The 18,380-nt window shown below is 36.1% G+C and overlaps 1 protein-coding gene across 1 annotated transcript in view; it reads right to left on the reverse strand.

Annotated features, from left to right (window-relative positions):
- Window positions 1-9,567: 9,567 nt before the first annotated feature.
- The window catches only part of RASA2 (RAS p21 protein activator 2), a 55,275-nt gene continuing 46,462 nt past the window's right edge, over window positions 9,568-18,380 (reverse strand). Inside the window, exons 21-25 of the mRNA XM_081329261.1 lie at window positions 18,082-18,290; window positions 15,947-16,050; window positions 12,991-13,180; window positions 11,929-12,330; window positions 9,568-9,704 (exon numbers count right to left, since the gene is read on the reverse strand). Of these exons, the coding sequence (XP_081185387.1) occupies window positions 12,300-12,330; window positions 12,991-13,180; window positions 15,947-16,050; window positions 18,082-18,290 (534 nt within the window). The 3' untranslated portion in view covers window positions 9,568-9,704; window positions 11,929-12,299. The remainder of the gene's footprint in view (window positions 9,705-11,928; window positions 12,331-12,990; window positions 13,181-15,946; window positions 16,051-18,081; window positions 18,291-18,380) is intronic.

Below are 18,380 nucleotides of genomic sequence, written 5' to 3' on the forward strand. Positions count from 1 at the left end.
TATTCACTGCTATGGAAAAATAGAGCTGAAATGTATGCATTAGTTGCCATGGATATCATACAGATAAGAGCAGAGCTTCACTACTAGAGACAATTTTTGCCAAAGGTTCAAAACTCACAAATAATTTGTTTCATATATTTTAATTCTTAAATGATTGTTAATGAAATTGTTGAACATTTCATGGATTTAGCATCAGATCCTAGAGTTCTCCTATCAGAGGAATTGTACTTGAAATCTAAAGGGTACCAAATTATAAAGCACTGTCCTTCTGCACAATAAGTAAATCTATATTTCTAATGTAATTTTTTAATTCAAAAATAATTTACATGAGTGAATAATTAATTTCAAGGATGAGGTAAATTGAGCAATTGATGTACATCAAATGATTTGCTTACTAAGCTATAAGCCATAGACAATCTCACAGGACCATCTTAAACCAACTTAATCTCATCCTCCTCAAGACAGTATGGCTCTTGGCTGAAAATAGTTGCCTGTTCAGGTTACTTTGTTATATTTGGACAAGTCAAACTGTTGTTTATGATTTTGGTCTGCTTCTACAAATCACAGCTAAACTAACCATACTTACCTGTTAAAATATAATGAAACTGTTTCTTTCCATCTTCTCATGGTCATGTTGGAGGAAAAAAAGATGCCTATGGTCTATTTGCTACAATTTTCTTAACAATATAGCTTTACAAAAAACATCTCCATCGTTTGACTTTAGTTCCATATCTGTTCAATGGAACATCAGTTTCAAATTCTTAAAACTTCCTAAATGCCAATTTGAATTATATGTGTCACTAATATTGATTCACCAGTAAAACAGTTTAGACTAGTTGTATTCCCAATAACACAGGAGTAAAAGTTCTCCCTTAATTCCCAAAGTTCCCCCATTCTTCCTACAAAATCCACTTCTGTATAGCGTTGATTAAATATTCATTGTCTGTAAAAAAATTATCAGGTTGCTAAAATACAGTGATCCAGTCAGTGTTAGAATTTTCTATTTTTGTTCTAACTCTTGGCTTCACAGAGCCGTATCTGAAAAGGCTTACAGCCATTGCTCATTAATTATTTACACCGAAATTGGAACAGTGTAATCCCATATTTACCTTTTTGTCACATAAGGCTTGTCTTGTCTCAGAACAATGATTTATGAAAATACCAAACTACCACAAAGAGAACTAGGACAATGCATCATTCACCTGGCAACTGTTTCTGTCACTACTGCAAAGGTTGGGATTTGTTAAGATTTGTTAGGGATGAAAAGCTCTTGGATTGAGAGAAAAACATTTCATACTAGAGCATTGTGCAGAATACCTTTTACCATGCTTTCACATATTTCTATTTGGTTGAATTTAAAAAACTGAGTAAATGTCACAGCTTCTTTTAAAAACTGTACCCACTCTGACCCAGATAAAAAAAAACCACAAAAGTACTGGAACAGTTGAATTTTTATATCTATGAGAGTTCGGGAGATATTTTATTTTGAAAAAAATTGCCAGGCTCCAAAAGTAGAACATGCAAGTATTTATGTATGGGTTCCATTATATTATCTTATCCTATACTCCTATTTCTATTAAAATTACTATAGTCTACTATTACTTTTATGCTATTACTCATATGCTATTACTATTATTACTATTCTATTACTCCTATACTATTAGGAGTATACAGCAATGTTTTCCTCTTACAGATACTGGTCTGTCTTTAATACCTCTCCCTATGGGATTTCTTCTACTTCTTTATTAATGGGCTATGTAAAGCAGTTGCACCTTCCCACGTTGGGCTTTGCTTTGCCACTTCTTTTCTCTGGATGATTCAGTCCATGAAGGAAAAATATCTTTTATTTGGCTGCTTTTTTCTGTTGTTGCTGCTGCTGGACAGCTTTCAAAACACACATCTCTATTCTCCCCCTGCCTGCTCCTCACCTGTTTCACGGTTGCAACTTTTAGAGGCAACTCTGCCATGCTGATGCTGGAGAGAAGACTTAAATAGGAGGGGAGGAAGGCAGTATAGGTGCCTGCAATTTTTCTCAGCAGTCTAATCTTCCAATATAAATACTAAAGGCACTAAAACGATAAAGAAAAAGGAATAATAAAAAATAAAAAAAAAATAAAATTTTTTTACAATAAAAAATCTTTCTGCAACTGCTTTGAAATCTGGGTTTGGAAGAGGAACTTCTAGGGGTACAGCTGGGCTGAAAATCATGACAAGTCTAGACCCCTCAAATGATCATTCATAGATTGACTGGTAATGATGGGCAGAGGCAAAGGAACTTTAGTCAGAAAGTTCTCTGTAGAAGCAATTTCATAGTAGTCAACAAACAACATGAAATGAACAAAACCTAACTCAAGTGAAATCTTCAACTACAGATGAAAAACACTTTTAGTTATGTATTTAGACAGAAGTTATAATTTATCTTCTGAAAGATAACAGTTCTGCAGATAACAAATTTTTGTTGAGAAAGCTGTGCTCTGCTTAATCTGTAGGACTGCGTGACTACCGGTGAAATTATAACTAGGCCAGATTGTAAATTCAATAGACAATATGTGTCCTTCAAAATATTGTGAATCCTTATGGGCCATTCAATAATGGATAGTGATGCTTTCAAATTTGAGTGCTACCATATATTTAGTTAAATATTGTTCATTATATTCATGGAAAATACTTTGTAAAGTTTCTTTAGGCTGCAACTGAAGAAACAAAACAAATCCATCATAAATCAAACAAGAAAGTCAACAAATTTAGTAGTGAGATAGTTCAAATTTAACTATATGTCATACATATAATTAATCTTTAACACAAACATACACTATTGCTTCTCCTAACATCCCTTATTCTTACGTTGTTAATATGAAAATCTATAATTAAAAGCCACCCGGGAATAAAATATGTACTTTTTGCTGCAGTGTTGTTTGTTAAATCTTTAATGTCAATCATTTCTCTGTCAAAACATTGTGAAAATTATGAACCGGAAAACTTCTCAATAAAGGCTGTACTTTGTTTTTAAGCTTGACCTCATAAAATCAGAAGGTCAGCAGTTTGGTGGGTCGAATCCCGAGTCCCATGTAACAGAGTGAGCACCTGTTACCCGTCCCAGCTTCTGCCAACCTAGCAGTTCGAAAGCACGTAAAAATGCAAATAGAAAAATAGGGACCACTACGGTGGGAAGGTAACAGCATTCCATGCACCTTTGGTGTCTAGTCATGCTGGCCACATGACCACGGAGACGTCCTCGGACAAGCGCTGGCTCTTCGGCTTTGAAACGAAGATGAGCACCGGCCCCTAGAGTCAGAAACGACTAGCACGCATGTGCGGGGGAACCTTTACCTTAACCTTTACCTAAAATCTCATAAGATGTGCTGATGATATAGGGATATATCCCCAGAGGAAAATGTTGGCCTGGGAGAGGATGTGGAAAATGAAAACAAAATAAATGGGTTGATCACATATCTTGAAGCTCATTTCTACAGAAATCTGTTTAAACAGGTACCAAAATAGTGTCCCACTAATGCAAATAGCAAAATGCATAAAGATTTTCCTCCATCCTGTCTGAAACTAATGATTTCTCATTAACTAGATTTATAACAGGCGCTGGTAGAATAAATTACCTAACATTTGTAAGAACACCTCAAATACAGAGTTCACTAACATGGAATAAACATAGGGACCTTTGAAAACTTTTTCTTAAAGTTCCTGTCACTTATTTCAATATTTAAGGTAGCAGGCAACTAAAGACGTTACAAAGATTTGTTGCTGTTGTAGACTCAGACTGTTTTGGCAAAAGAAAGCATTCCTGGCTACAATTTCCCCATCCAGTTCTTCCCCTTTAAGTTACAAAGAAAATAAATAGCTTTCTCCTGCAACCTAATAATTTTGTATTTTCCGTCTGTGCAATTCCCCTAATATTTTAAAGCTTTAGTGTCTTTGGTGTCTTTCCCTTACAGCTTTTTGAATGACCACAAACAACCTGGAATTCAATTATAATCTGTAGCCTTCAATAACTCCGAAGAGCAACTACGGATGGTGAGATGAAATCGAGTACATAGAGGAGTCTCCCCAAACTTTTTCAGTTCATTGACCCCTTCATGAAGTTTCAGATTGTGCACTGAACCTCATGTACAATAGTTTCAGGAATAATTAACACCACCACCAATTGGATAGTCCCATCAACCCTTGGGACAGACTATATACTGACATTTTGGGAAACTATGATGTAGAGCAGGGGTGTCAAACTCAATTTCATTGAGGGCCGCATCAGCATTGTGGTTGCCCTCAAGGGGCCGGGTGGGTATGGCCAGGGTGGGCATGGCCTACTGGGTGGGCGTGGCTAGAGTGCGTATGGCCTACTGGGTGGGCATGGCCAGCTCTACATCGTTCGCATCAAGGGTGCCTATGTGGGCCTCGGCAGGAGTGGGACAGATCTGAGGGTCTCTGGCAGAAGGAGGGTCTCTGGGCCAGGGCCAAGGCAGCGGGGGCCATTCCCTCACTGTTTCCAGGATGGCTTCGCGGGCCGCATGAAACCAGTTCGCGGGCCAGATCCGGCCCCCGGGCCTTGTGTTTGACATGTCTGATGTAGAGGATAGAAGTGATAAAAAAAATCTTGTTTATGACAAGTTATCCAAGTATATATACATGAAATAGGCTCATGCTATTTTCAGATCCCATTATCCATCCAGCTAAAGCCAGCTGTAACATGCAAATATTTGCAGAATGGGAGATGTTTGAGATCAGTGAAAATATTACAATTAAAAAGCCAAATATTCCAGTATGTGAATGTTAATTAACTAATTGAACCGAATTTAATAAACCACTGAGCAAGTAGTTTGTGAAAGAGTAAAGGTTAAATGCTTTTGTTGAAGTAAATGGTAATTGGCCTCACATGGTGACATCTCATGCTGCTTTAACATTACGTACAGAATTCTGTACGTGAAAGTAATCGACAAGGTAACTATGGGCATAGGACTGTGTACTGGGAGGGCAATAACTATACTACCCCTGAACTCGACATGTTGTAGTACCTAATGAGATTCTTGTCTAATTAAATAAGTACTGTTTATTGCAACAAGAACTCTTTAAATCACAAATCATCTTCAATGTTGCTGAGCATTTCCAATAATGAGATATAATTTTCTGAGCCCAAATTTAAATACGGTGTTTCTTAAATTGATGTTTGTAAATGTGGTAAAATTGATCATGTTTGTATCACGGTAGTATACAAACACTGTAAATCTCAAATATTTCTCTTATCTCTTCCTTTACATTAGTCAGAATATAAGTTATAAAACGATAATCTTGAAGGTATGTATTTTGTTAAGGAAATAAGTGTTTACTTTGCACTTGTCAATTATTACTTGTGCATAATCATAGCTGTTTTAAAGCAATTCTGATGGTTTCAATGAATACAATCCCAACTTATCTTGTCCTTGTTTAGTCCATTTAAATTGGCATAAAGTTATGTTTATGCAAAACACTTTTATCATATAACAGTTTAGTGAATATACTTATGTAATTTCACTTTGATTTCAGTGGCAAAACTATGGATTTTAAACATCTCTGTACAAAGAAATTTCATTTACATTTTATATAAGAAATGAACTACTAAAATAATGTGCAATAAACAAGTTTCAAACAATTCTGCTACACACACACTATCATTAATATTCAATATACCATCATTAACATATTAAAATACACTGTTAAATTTACATTGTCAACCAAAGGTAAGTAGTGAACAGATACTACTCAGGATTACTTCAAATAGAAACACCTTTCAATATTTACCTATCTGTACAAAATGTAATAATGTAGGACTCTCTACTGCATAGGAAATATACAATTGACAAAAAGAATTACATGGGCAGGCCTAGAATTATCTCTGGCACTTGGTTGTTTCTATCAACACTGATATGGTATATAGAAATTTAAACTAATTCAGTGCTGCTACGTTGATTTTCACCGCCTCAAAATGTTATTGGCACAATATGGTACTGTTTTGAAAGTGCTTTTATTCCTGTAATAGTTATAAATCTAGTTTGTCAAATGAACATAACTGTCAAATGAAAATAATTATTGAATGTGATTTAAGATTTTCTGGGCCAGTAAGGCCAAATTGATATTTGTAAAAGATTAATGTGAAATTTGTGAGTTAAAATTGGAATGAAGACTTTAAGGACACTATGCTTCAGATGCTATTGCTGTGCACCCATCCCTGAGAGAACAAGCAGATAGCCCAAGAAAGTCCTTTAATACCAAAAAGGTATCATACAAAAATAAGGATAGTATACATTATTTGCTCAGAAACCTAGTCAATTTGCAATCACGAATTCTGGTAAAGAAGAAAAAATGAATAACTGTTTGAGATGTGTGCTAGACTCTGTGAATAGCGGGCAATACATTGCAATCCAAATACAAAATAAATGTTTCATTTAACACTATATTAAAACTATGTTAAAAAGTCTGATGTTTTCCTTCTCTGTTCCAATTCAATGTAAAATAACTTGCTTGCAAATTTTATTTCAGTGGAGAGAATTTTGGTGAAATTCAGTTGGGCAAAAAGTGTTGTTTTCATACTTATTTAGTCATGATGGTCACAGGGTATCTGTGAATGCCCTGTCCTTCACTGTTTAAGGATCTCTCCAGTATTCTGCAGCTTACTAAGAGATTGGAATTTATGGACAACCAGGGAGGATTAATTGCAATGCTGAGATGCAAAATAGAAACAGCTTTTGCAAACTATAATCTGAAATCTAGAAAAAAAGGCCAGGAAAATAAACACAAAATAAATCCTCAAATTCAGTAAGATAGTAAATGAGATCATTTGCAAGGGGGAAATATTCATTAATGATAAGGCTGATCTAGCACAAAGTTAATATATGAACCCATCCACAAGCATGAAGCTTGCATAAAGCCCAAAAATCAATCATGATTTTGGTAGGATAAAACTATTTCTCATGACAATTATTTATAATCTGACTTAAATATTTTACAAGGCAGTTTGCAAGCAGTTATCAAAAAGCATAAATAAAAAAGTAAATAAATAATTGTAGAAAAAAAGATTCTGGTATCCTTCCTACAGGGCAGTTGGTTGGTGGAACTAAACCTCTGGTAGAAGAGAGCAGAGTCCAGTTGGAGGATGTCTTGAGAGTATCTTCATGGTCCTTTCTCTTCATCTGTCTCTCTACAAATCCTGCCCAATGATTGCCCTCAACAATTACTTCATAAAGCTGATAATATAGATGTAGGCAACAATGCCCAAACTAACAAGTTTTATTTTCTTTATTGATAACTATTATAAATGTATCATCTTTTAATACTACTTGCAAAATGAAATCCTCAATACTAAATGTCATGCTTTCTGAGATGGTATTGGTCCTGTAAATCCTATTATAAAAAAGGGAATAGCTGTGATTGGAAAACAAAAGGATTATGTGGAATGAATACCAAAAGTATTAAGAATTGAGTAGCATCTTACAATTATGTGGTTACTAAAATCTCACAAATAGAGCCTACTTCAATTAACATTAGAACTGAATGAATGACACAGTGATGATCAAACACTGTAATTCAGCATATAAGCAAATATTTCAAAATTGTAACTACAGATTGATTGCCTAAAAGTCTCCAGATAATATAATTCAATTATATATATTGATGGTCAATAGTTAGCTATGCTCTTAAGATTGTCAAATGGTCATCTTCCACACATCTACCGGATTGAGGAAACCCTAACATAAATATATGAACATTTTTAGACGAATACTTAGGGGGAAAATCAACTTAGCCTTTCCAATACATTAAAAAACAACAGCATATTAGCTATTTGAGTTGGAAATAGCTTAGCAGCTGGCTGGTTGAGCTTCTGTACACAATATTCCTGTACGACAATTACACAGAAATATCTAATTAAAAAATCCTGCTAAACAGAGAGACAAAATGCAGTTACAAAGCTTATAAATTATTTCCATTTATTATTCAAATGCTAGATTTTTCAGAACAAAATAAAGCTTTCATTTCTATTGTTTATATATTTCAATAGAGCAACCTTAAATTGATGCTATAGGAGTAATTCAGGACAGAAGAATTCACATTTACTTATACCCTATTGATCTGGCATAACCCAGGAAGGAAATAAATGTTTTTCTTACTTTCAAATGCTGTAAACAGGTATAAAATAGCTCTTGGGCTGATAGTTACAAATCTAGAAGATTTTTGGCTGACCTATGGCTGTTACCTATTTGACAGAAGGAAAAGGAACAAAAAGGAAGCCTGGTGATAGAAGGTTCAGTGCCACCTGTGGGAAATTTATGTGGGCGAATCTCTGATTTTTCCATCCATGGATGATAAGATTCATAGTTATCTGTGAAAATGTACTGTATTTTTCGGACCATAAGATGCACTTTTTTTCCCCAAAAGTGGGGGGGAAAATGAGGGTGCGTCTTATGGTCTGAAGGTGATCCGTATGGCCAGCCCCAACCTCTGCAAGTGGAAAGCAAGGGAGATTGCCAGAAGCACGAATTGGCACGTGCTGAGAAACGCCGATCTCACGCTCCTGCAATCTGCCTTGCTCGGTTTCAGCTTCCCTTGCTACAAGAGAAAGCAGGCTGAGACGGAGTGAGGGAGATTGCCAGGAATGCGAATCGGCTGATCTCGCACTGCTGCAATCTCCCTCGTTTCAGCCTGCTTTCTCTTTTAGCAAGGGAAGCTGAAACCGAGAGAGGCAGATTGCAGGAGCGCGAGATCGGCCGATTCGCATTTCTGGCAATCTCCCTTGCTCCGTTTCAGCTTGCTTTCTGCAAGAGAAAGCCGGGCCGCAGGGCCACCTCTGCGGGTACTGCTCTAATGCAGAGAGTGAAGGACAAAGAGGGAGGGAAGGAAGGAAGGAAGGAAAGAAGGAAGGAAGGGACAATGGGAGAGAGAGGGAGAGAGAGAAAGAGAGGGAGAGAGAGACAAGGAGAAAGAAATAGGGAGGGAGAGAAAAAGGGAGAGAGAGAGGAGAAAGAAAGGGAGAGAAATAGAGGGAGAGAAAAAGGGAGAGGAAAAGAGAGGGAGAGAAAGAAAGGGAGAGAGAGAAAGAGAGAGAAGGAGAAAGAAAGAGGGAGGGAAATAGAGGGGGAGAGAGAAAGGGAGAAATAAGAGGGAAAGAGAAAAATAGAGAGGGAGAGAGAGAGAGGGAGAGAGAGAAGGAGAAAGAAAGGGAGGGAAATAGAGGGAGAGAGAGAAAGGGAGAGATAGAGGGAAAGAGAAAAATAGGGAGAGAAAGGGAGATGGAGAGAGAGGAGAGAGAAAGAAAGAGGGAGGGGGAGAGAGGGAGAGAAAGAGAAGGAGAGAGAGAAATTAAATTAGTAACATGATTGTTAAGTGAATCTGGTTTCCCCACTAACTTTGCTTCTCAGAAGGTTGCAAAAGGCGATCACATGACCCTGGAACAATGTGACCATCATAAATATGAATTGATTGCCAAGCATCCGAATGTAAATCACATGACCCTGGGGATGCTGCAACAGTCATAAGTGTGAAAAATGATCATAAGCCACTTTTTCAGTGCCATCGTAACTTTGAACAGTCACTAAGTGAATCATTGTAAGTCAAGGACTACCTGTACTTTATCTTTTTTTTTTCTTTTTGGGGGGGTGAGGTCACGTTTTTGACACCTTGCTGGGCGACTGGTGGTACTCGGACATTGCCTTGTCCTAAAACTGGCACTATGGATGAAAAGGTTGAAAAGCCCTGTTTTAGTATACCAGTACTATTTGGTTCAGAATTTTTTTTTTCTTGTTTGCCTGCTCTAAAAACTGGGTGCGTCTTATGGTCAGGTGCGTCTTATGGTCCGAAAAATACGGTAATACTTCATCAAGGATCCACTTTCTTTTTTAAACTCAAAGATTATTTATCTCCATGCTTAAATTATCTATAAATTTAATATTTTTCATTTTTTTATACTAAAACATAATGCAGTTTCTGAATATATTAAAGTATATTAATGAATATATATATGCATAGTAATGAAGCATATTTTAATGCTCATAATTTTAAGGAAAACAATCAAGATTGATTTGATCCTGGACAGATCAGAGGTAATTACTGCAGTGGTTTATGGTAGATTAGAAGCTGTTGCGTACTTTCTGTGTGTGAAATAGAAGAATATATTGTTAAAAGAAGACTTTGAAGTTTAATTTTGTTGTGGGGTTTACCTGATACCTTTTCTTATGGTAAACAGATGGTAGGTCGAATTAGTTGGGCAAATAGAGCTGTAGAAGTTTATAAACTCGTAGACCTATTTTGCAAGGGGGAAAATATATTTATCAGTAATCAACTGGGGGGACCATATATATGCATGTTTTTTTAATGCACTTTTTTGTCTTGTTTAGTGCTTTGTTTTTGTTTCCTTTTTCTCCGTTGAAATTTGTATTTTAATTTTGGAAATAAAATTTATTAAAGGAATGGAAGCAATTTTTTTGATATTTTGCATAAAAGACATTCAGGCTCTAACGTAGGTAACTACATAGACACAATTTTACGTTTTAAGTCCTCTACATTACACTTGCATTTTGCTTTGCATTTATCAATTATAATTTGTGATAATTTTTCTAGATTTATATCTCTTTTATTATACAATCTGTGTCATTCATTCTGTCACTAAATTAGTTTCCCTGACATTTTACACAAAATGCACAATCTGCATTGATAGATTTATATATCCAGTGAGCTTGTTTTGTTTTAATAAATTTTTGTATCTATGCCTCAAACAAAAGTATCAAAAACATTTAGTGATAAGTCATGGATACCAACTATTGGGAAAAAGTAGTTTTATTTAGGTGCATTTAATTTAGAAGTTAGTCCAGTCCTAGGATCAGAATATTTACTTTAATGGCAAGCTCTCTTATTTTGCTAGCATAATACCATTAGTATTTAAGCCAGTTTTATCTTTTAAATGTCCTTATTTTAGATTTCTATTAGACAATGAAAGCAATCCTAATGAGTGTAGGCAAATAGTAGTAAACTAGGAGTATTAAAAGGTAAGGAGACCAATAAAACAGATAATCATGAACGTTACTTCAGTGGAAATTCACTGGTTTTTATAGTGCTTAATAAATTGCTCCCAAGGCCAGTCTTCTGTAGTACCACATTCAGTAAAGAAAAGGTAAAATCTCTTTTGAGTTAAGCTTGACTTCTGATGACTTCATATAATACTGATTTTAAAAACCTAGCCTTTTCTTCTCCCAAGAGTTTGTTCATATTTATTACATACCAGTCGTTTTATCAGTTTATAGGTACAAATACAACAAGGAAAGATTAAGAGTTCTAAAAGTAAAGCTTAGTTCAAAACTTTACTTGGCAAGTAAAAAATACCCTTGATATAAAATTTCATAATATGGTTTTAAGCCACAGTAGTGATCATTCAACTGATCATAATGATTAGATACTATAAAGTATCTAGAATTATAATCTGGGGTTAACCAGATATGTAAAGTGCTTGGAGTGATTTTCAAAAACAGCTAGTTACAATTGGGTATGGCAATGTTCACTGTATACCGTCTACCTTTAGGCATTTTTTAAAAAAGTATTACTAATGATATGCCACATGGTATTCAGCTATCGTATTATCTGAACAGCATATATTGTCCTCCCAAACCCAATCACTAAAAATACTAACAATGTGTTATTTCAAAAAGAAAAACCAATGATTCCACATCACATCTTTCACTATTCACTCCAACTGTAAACAAGACATATAGATTCCCTGACTTGTCCTGCTTCAGTGATACCGCTTAAATAACGTAACTTTGCTAATTATCAATGCATTTTGAAAAAGTACCATTATTTTGTTCCTTTTTTTTTGAAAAGCAACATTTCTACTGTAGGTTAAGAAAGGAAGCTTTAAAAGTGACTGTGCGCTGAATGTAAAGCTTCAAATCCTTTTGTCACCTGTCAGAATTTCTTTGTCCAGATAATAGTGATAGTCACAGAAGCTGATGATTATCCTGGCAGATAAAATCCCAACTGAAGGTGGTAGTTGTTTTCTTCCTTAGAAAGCTTATTTCTTTAGAATATCTTCCCAACTTTAGATACCTTGTTTACTTTTTTTTTGTATGTTAAGTTCTTTAAACAATATGCACACGTTTTCCTTTAACACTGTTCTTTCCACTGTTAAATATTAAATAAACTTATGAATGCAGCTAATTTGCAGGAAATGCATATTCTTAAATTCATGGAATAATCACAAAACCAGTTTGTTTTGTGAGTGAAAATTAGTCCAATTCTTCTCTTTCAAAATCCATCTCTATTGATGCCTTTAATTAGGAAATTTTTCCAACAATTGGATTTTCTCTACAAAAGAAAAAAGAACCTTATCTAACTATTTGTTAGAAACTGCAAGTTAAAAATTATTTTTCACTTACAATTAGTGCCGTATTTTCTGACAACAATAACATTTCAATTTTACTGATCCCCACTGAGCAGACTTAAATCCACCTGGATATCTTCCACAAATAAAGAAAACTGCATTCTGCATAATCTGGATAAGGAAGTTAAATTTACTTCAGTCCTATCAATTTTATAAAACCTGAGGCAGTTTATATAATTTGCATAATAGCATCCCTATAGAAAGGAGAAAACAACTGCAAAGAATGTATTTTTACATTTAACAGTCGGAAATATTGAATATTTCCTCTCCCAATTAGTGCATTAAATCAAGATTTGCAGAATGAAGAATATGTTCTTAACTGCCCATCTCCCTCAGAGATAATTCCATGTTCTATACAAGCTAGTGCGAGTGGGGGTGAGTACACACACACACACACGGACATACTCGCCAGCCACTCACGCAGCCCGGTGGCCAAGAGGCTACGGCCCAATAGTGGGGTGCGGCCCACAGGTTGGGGACCCCTGAATTAGATGACTATGTGGTCACAGAATTACATTAACATTTAGTTTCAGTTTGTTAAAAGACAAGCCTATTGTAATGGTAGAATTACCTACAATACTTACACACTGCCGTATTTAGCACTAGATGATCTTTTTTCTCGATACTTATCATGATGCATGTCCAACTGTTCTACAATAGATATTATTTGCTGAAGAGTTTGAAAAGTTGCTACCGAGTCCTCAATTTTGAAATTAGAATAGTCATCTGGCTCTTTCTGTGGACCTTGATAGACTGCTATACTTCCACAAGCCTCTAAAAATAAGTATAAATTAGAGTATTATGAAGCTTTAAATGTTCAAGAAACAAAGTTTTGTTGTTCTATATCTTCAGACATAAATTTTACCATAAATGTGATTAATTAAAATAACAAAGGGTATTTTTTGGGCATAAAAGAACATTGTCTCATGTTAATTCACTAATTCATCAGTGTAAATTTAAAACAATTTAAATTAGTTGTTATCTGGACTAATAAGTACAAACCTTTCCATGAAAAAATATAAAAGAATCAAAAGGCTCACTATTATAGTCTTCTTTCATAAATTTGTAAATTCTATCAAGTCTGAATATCCAGGAGATGGCGCTGTCAAAGAATTTCTTGATTTAATGGACCTTTAATCAGCAGACTTGATATACAATGCATAAAAACTAACCTAAAGTACACAATAAAAGAAGAGTAGCCCTAGTTGGATTTTCCAAATAATGAACATCAGATATAATCACTTCCTGGTTCTGTAATCCCATATTTTGGGAACGCTTACAATACCCTTTTGACTTAGATCTCTTGGAGCTTTAAATTCACAAAGTTTATTTCCACTATTGCTACAGGTGTATGGAAAGGCTCAGATCAAATCAAATACACGCTATTTGGATGTAGATTCAGCTTCAACAGAGCCCTCTCCCTTCCAAGTATTAGCTTCTTAAATGTAGGGTTTATTAACACATATTGCAGTAACTGAGTTCTACACTGGCAGGATACTTTGAGAACCATATCTTAAATATAGTACATTCAGATCGCCTTCACTTTTGTCAATTTTGTTATGCTGCAATCTGATTCTAGTAGTTATTGAAATTCATTTTTTCTCATTAATCTACACCCAGTAACCCATAATGACAAAGTGAATAGAGAAGTCTAGAAAAGCCTGTAAATTTATTGAAAAGAAAAAACTGAAATACCACATTGGCATAAGTATTCAGACTCTTTGCAACAAGCATGGAGTGATTATATCTGATATTCATTATTTGGGAATCAAGTTTTATCCAGCTGGGCTACTGAAATTTAGCTCTGGTGCCTCCTATTTCTCTTACTGACATGTTTCTATGCCTTGATTGGAGTCCATCTGTGGTAAATTAAATTGGACATGATTTGGAAAGGCACACACCTCTCTATAGAAGCCCTCACATCTGTCAATGCATACTGTAGCAGAGCAAAAGCCATGAAGTCAAAGGAACTGTCTGCAGAGCTCACAGACAGAATTACTGGAAGGCACAGATCTGGGGAAGGCTACAATAACATTTCTGCTGCACTGAAGGTTCCTAAAAACATAGTGGCCTCCATAATTCTCAAATGGAAGAAGTTTGGCACAACCAGGACTCTTCCAAGAGTTGGTCGCCCGGTCAAACTGAGCAATTGGGGGAGAAGAGCCTTAGTAAGAGAGGTGACCAAGAACCCGATGGTCACTCTGACTGATATCCTCAATGAAAATCTGTTCCACAGCACTCAGGACCTCAGACTGTACCAAAGATTCACTTTCCAACATGACAATAATCCTAAGCACACAGCCAAGACAACACAGGAGTGGCTTAGGGACAACTCTGTGAATGTCCTAGAGTGGTCAAGCCAGAGCCCTGACTTGAACTCTATTGAACATTTCTGGATGGACCTGAAAATGGCTGTCCACCAACAGTTGCTATCCAACTTGACTGAGCTTGAGAGGATTTGTAAGGAATGGCAGAAAATCCCCCAATCAATGTGTGCAGAGCTTATCGCATCATACCCTAAAACAGGGATCACCAACCTTTCTGTGTTGGCGGCCTGGTGGGAAAGGGAGGGACAGGCACTTTTCTGTGCGCACACACAAATGTGGCTGCATGCGTACGAAGGGGGCCATGAGCATGAGTGCTCCACAAATGGGGTTGCTAGCCTCGGTGCGTAGCTCTTGGCTCTCCTAGTGCCGGTGAGAGGCTCACGATTCTCCTAGCGCCGGCGTGAGATTTGCGACTCGGCTAGCACAAGGACAGAGGGTGAGCATGCACATATGCATGTGTACAACAATGCCCAGCTACTCACACGGCCCGATGGCCAAAAGGCCACAGCCCGGTAGTGGGACACAACCCATAGGTTGGGGACCTCTGCCCTAAAAGACTCGAGGCTGTAATTGTTGCCAAAGGTGCTTCAACAAATACTAAGGGTCTGAATACTTATGCCAATGTGATAGTTCAGTTTTTTCTTTTTAATAAATTTACAGACGTTTCTAAAGTTCTGTTTTCACTTTGTGATTATGGGGTACTGCTTGTAGATTAATGGGAAAAAATGAATTTCAACAACTGTGGAATCAGACTGCAATAACAAAATTGACAAAAGTGAAGGGGGTCTGAATACTTTCTGAATGCACTGTAACTGAAAGCAAATAATTGAATTTAAGCAGAGTTTTTGTCTATTTAACATTTGAAAAAAGCAACTGTGCAAACAAAGGCAAGGAAGAAGTCTACCAGAAGCCATTTTCTCTATTCTCCTCTATACATAATAAAGCCTGATATCCTTATTAAAAAACTCCCAATGATCAGAGATTTCCAAATGAGTATGGGGTACTGTAGTGCTGGGGGCTGAGGAGGAACAGCTAGGAAAAGTCTGGAAGAAGTCCATCGTTTGTGTCCAACATGATTTTCTTCTGAGCCAACCTATTGTATTTGAAAATTAGGAACCTAGAATGGATATGGGATTAACAATTTGGACAATAGCTAATAGCTATTAATATTACAAAACTGACTGTGTTACTTTGACAAATAGGTCTTTCATACCTTGCATTTTTTGGAGCTTCGGCATACTGATTGCAAAGAGTGAATAGATTCTCTCTGTTTCTCGATCTCCATCTATTTCTATCTGAATGTCAGCAGGTACACCTCTTCAATTAGAAATACAAAATTTTACAAAATATGTTAATTTTAAAGAAGATTTACTAGCTATATATTAATGCATATACAAATTTATTTATTTATTTATTTATTATTGGGACTTATATGCCACCCTATCTCCCGAAGGACTCACGGCGGCTAACAACAATAACATACAATAAATACAGAAGTTATTTATTAAAAGGGAAAACCAGCAATGCAGATGTGCAAAACTTCTAGATCAGTGATGGCGAACCTTTTAGAGACCGAGTGCCCAAACTGCAACCCAAAACCCACTTATGTATCGTCGGGTGCTGGGTGGGCGTGGCTGCGGTGGTAACGGCAGACTGGGTGGCACTAAAAAGTTCAATCAATCAATTCCAACTTTGCGAGATCTTTTTTTCCCCGCGAGAAGTTGAAATTGATTGATTGAACCTCTTTTTTTTTTTTGCACAAGGCGGTGGCCTAAAGCAAAAAGTTTTTATAAAACCAGCTGAAGGCCTAGGACTGGGGTGATGCCGCACGTACCCACAGAGGGCTCTGCGTGCCACCTGTGGCACGCGTGCCATAGGTTTACCACCAGTTCTAGATCATTTATACTTACAGCTCTATCATGATAGGTAGGAATTCTTAATATGTGGCCTACCAGAATTAATTGAAACAGCCTATAAAGCTATAGCAAACCCATTTGTGAAACTAGTCAATTGCAACTAATTCCTAATATTATACAATAATCATGTATACAATATTCATATTATTTGATGCCAAAACAATTTAAGATTAGGGTTGAAAAGTAAGAAGCGTATTAAATCCCACTCTCTATTCTGTAACTGCTTCAGGCAGAGAAATCCTCACTAAATAAGGATCAATCAACTATCTCTTTAGTAAAAAAATAACCAGGAATAAGATGGAAAGCTAGGCACATACACATACAACCATCAGATTGTTTTGAGTAAGCAACAATATATAAAGCACAGAGAATAAGAAATATCAATCCCAAAATATCAAAAGCTTGAAATGAGAAATATTGTTAAACCTAATTTATGCCAATTCAGTATTTCTCCTTCTCTTGCAAATGATCCTTGTTTCCACCAATACATGTATTATGGATGCCACATAGTTTGTTTTATTTTATAGTTATAGTAAACTTTTATTGCTTTTTTATAGTATATTATGTTTTTGGTGGATTTTATTGTGAGATGCTCAGTGTCGTAGGAAGCAGGAAGGAAGGAAGGAAGGAAGGAAGGAGGGAAGGAAGGAAAAGTACTGATATATATCAGTATATATATCCCACAGAGAAGGCCTCCTCAGGGTACCGTCGGCTAGACAATGTCGGCAGGCGACCCCCAGGGGGAGGGCCTTCTCTGTGGGAGCGCCAGCCCTGTGGAACCAGCTCCCCCCTGAGCTTCGGATGGCCCCAGATCTCCAGTCCTTTCGCCGCGGCCTCAAAACACTCCTTTTCCACCTGGCTGACCTGGACTGACAGGGATTTTAATTATGTTTTTAATTTTTTAACTCTAATTTTTAATTTATTTTAATTTTAATTTTAATTTATTGTACAGAGGCCTTTAATTTTAATTTTATCTTAACTTCTGTATTTATTGTATGTTATTGTTGTTAGCCGCCCTGAGTCCTTCGGGAGATAGGGCGGCATATACGTCCCAATAAATAAATAAATAAATAAATAAATAAATAAATAAATAAATAAATAAATAAATAAATAAATAAATAAATAAATTAATTAATTCAGGTTGCAAAGAACAAAAACTCATTTCTAAATGGCAACTTAAATACATTCATTTATTACAGGATTAATAATCTATGTTGTTTCATAATCATACTTGATGACAAGTTGCCATAAATATGTTTTCAAATCTAATAACGTTCACTTGCTAATCTCAAGCACATGTGTAATTCTGATATGCATCTCCCTCCTTCCCCTTGGTCATTGAGAAGGCAATCTAAGTTACAGCAATATATTGTAAGCAAAATTATTTCTATTCCAAAACATGCATGTTATTTTTCTTGCAGATGTTACTTACGCAGTACATGGCATACAGCCCACTGTGTTTTCTGATGTGGCTTTACAGCAAAGCCAATTTCCATTCAAAAAAGCAGATGGGTGATAGACACTCAATCTCTTTTGGTTGCATCTGCTCACTCTACAGAGAGCTTCTATCCACTCACTAGCCTCCACACAATTATTTGCCTGCACATAGAGTGGTTTTTCAACATGTATTACTTGAAACATCTGAAAAAGAAAACAGCTCTACTCAACAACCAACAGTTTATTTATAAGAGAAAAAAAAGAGCATCAGCAGATTTTTTAAAATGTTTATTT

The sequence above is a fragment of the Vipera berus genome (genome assembly GCF_964194415.1).
Source record: "Vipera berus genome assembly, chromosome: 5".
Taxonomy (NCBI): Eukaryota; Metazoa; Chordata; class Lepidosauria; order Squamata; family Viperidae; genus Vipera; species Vipera berus.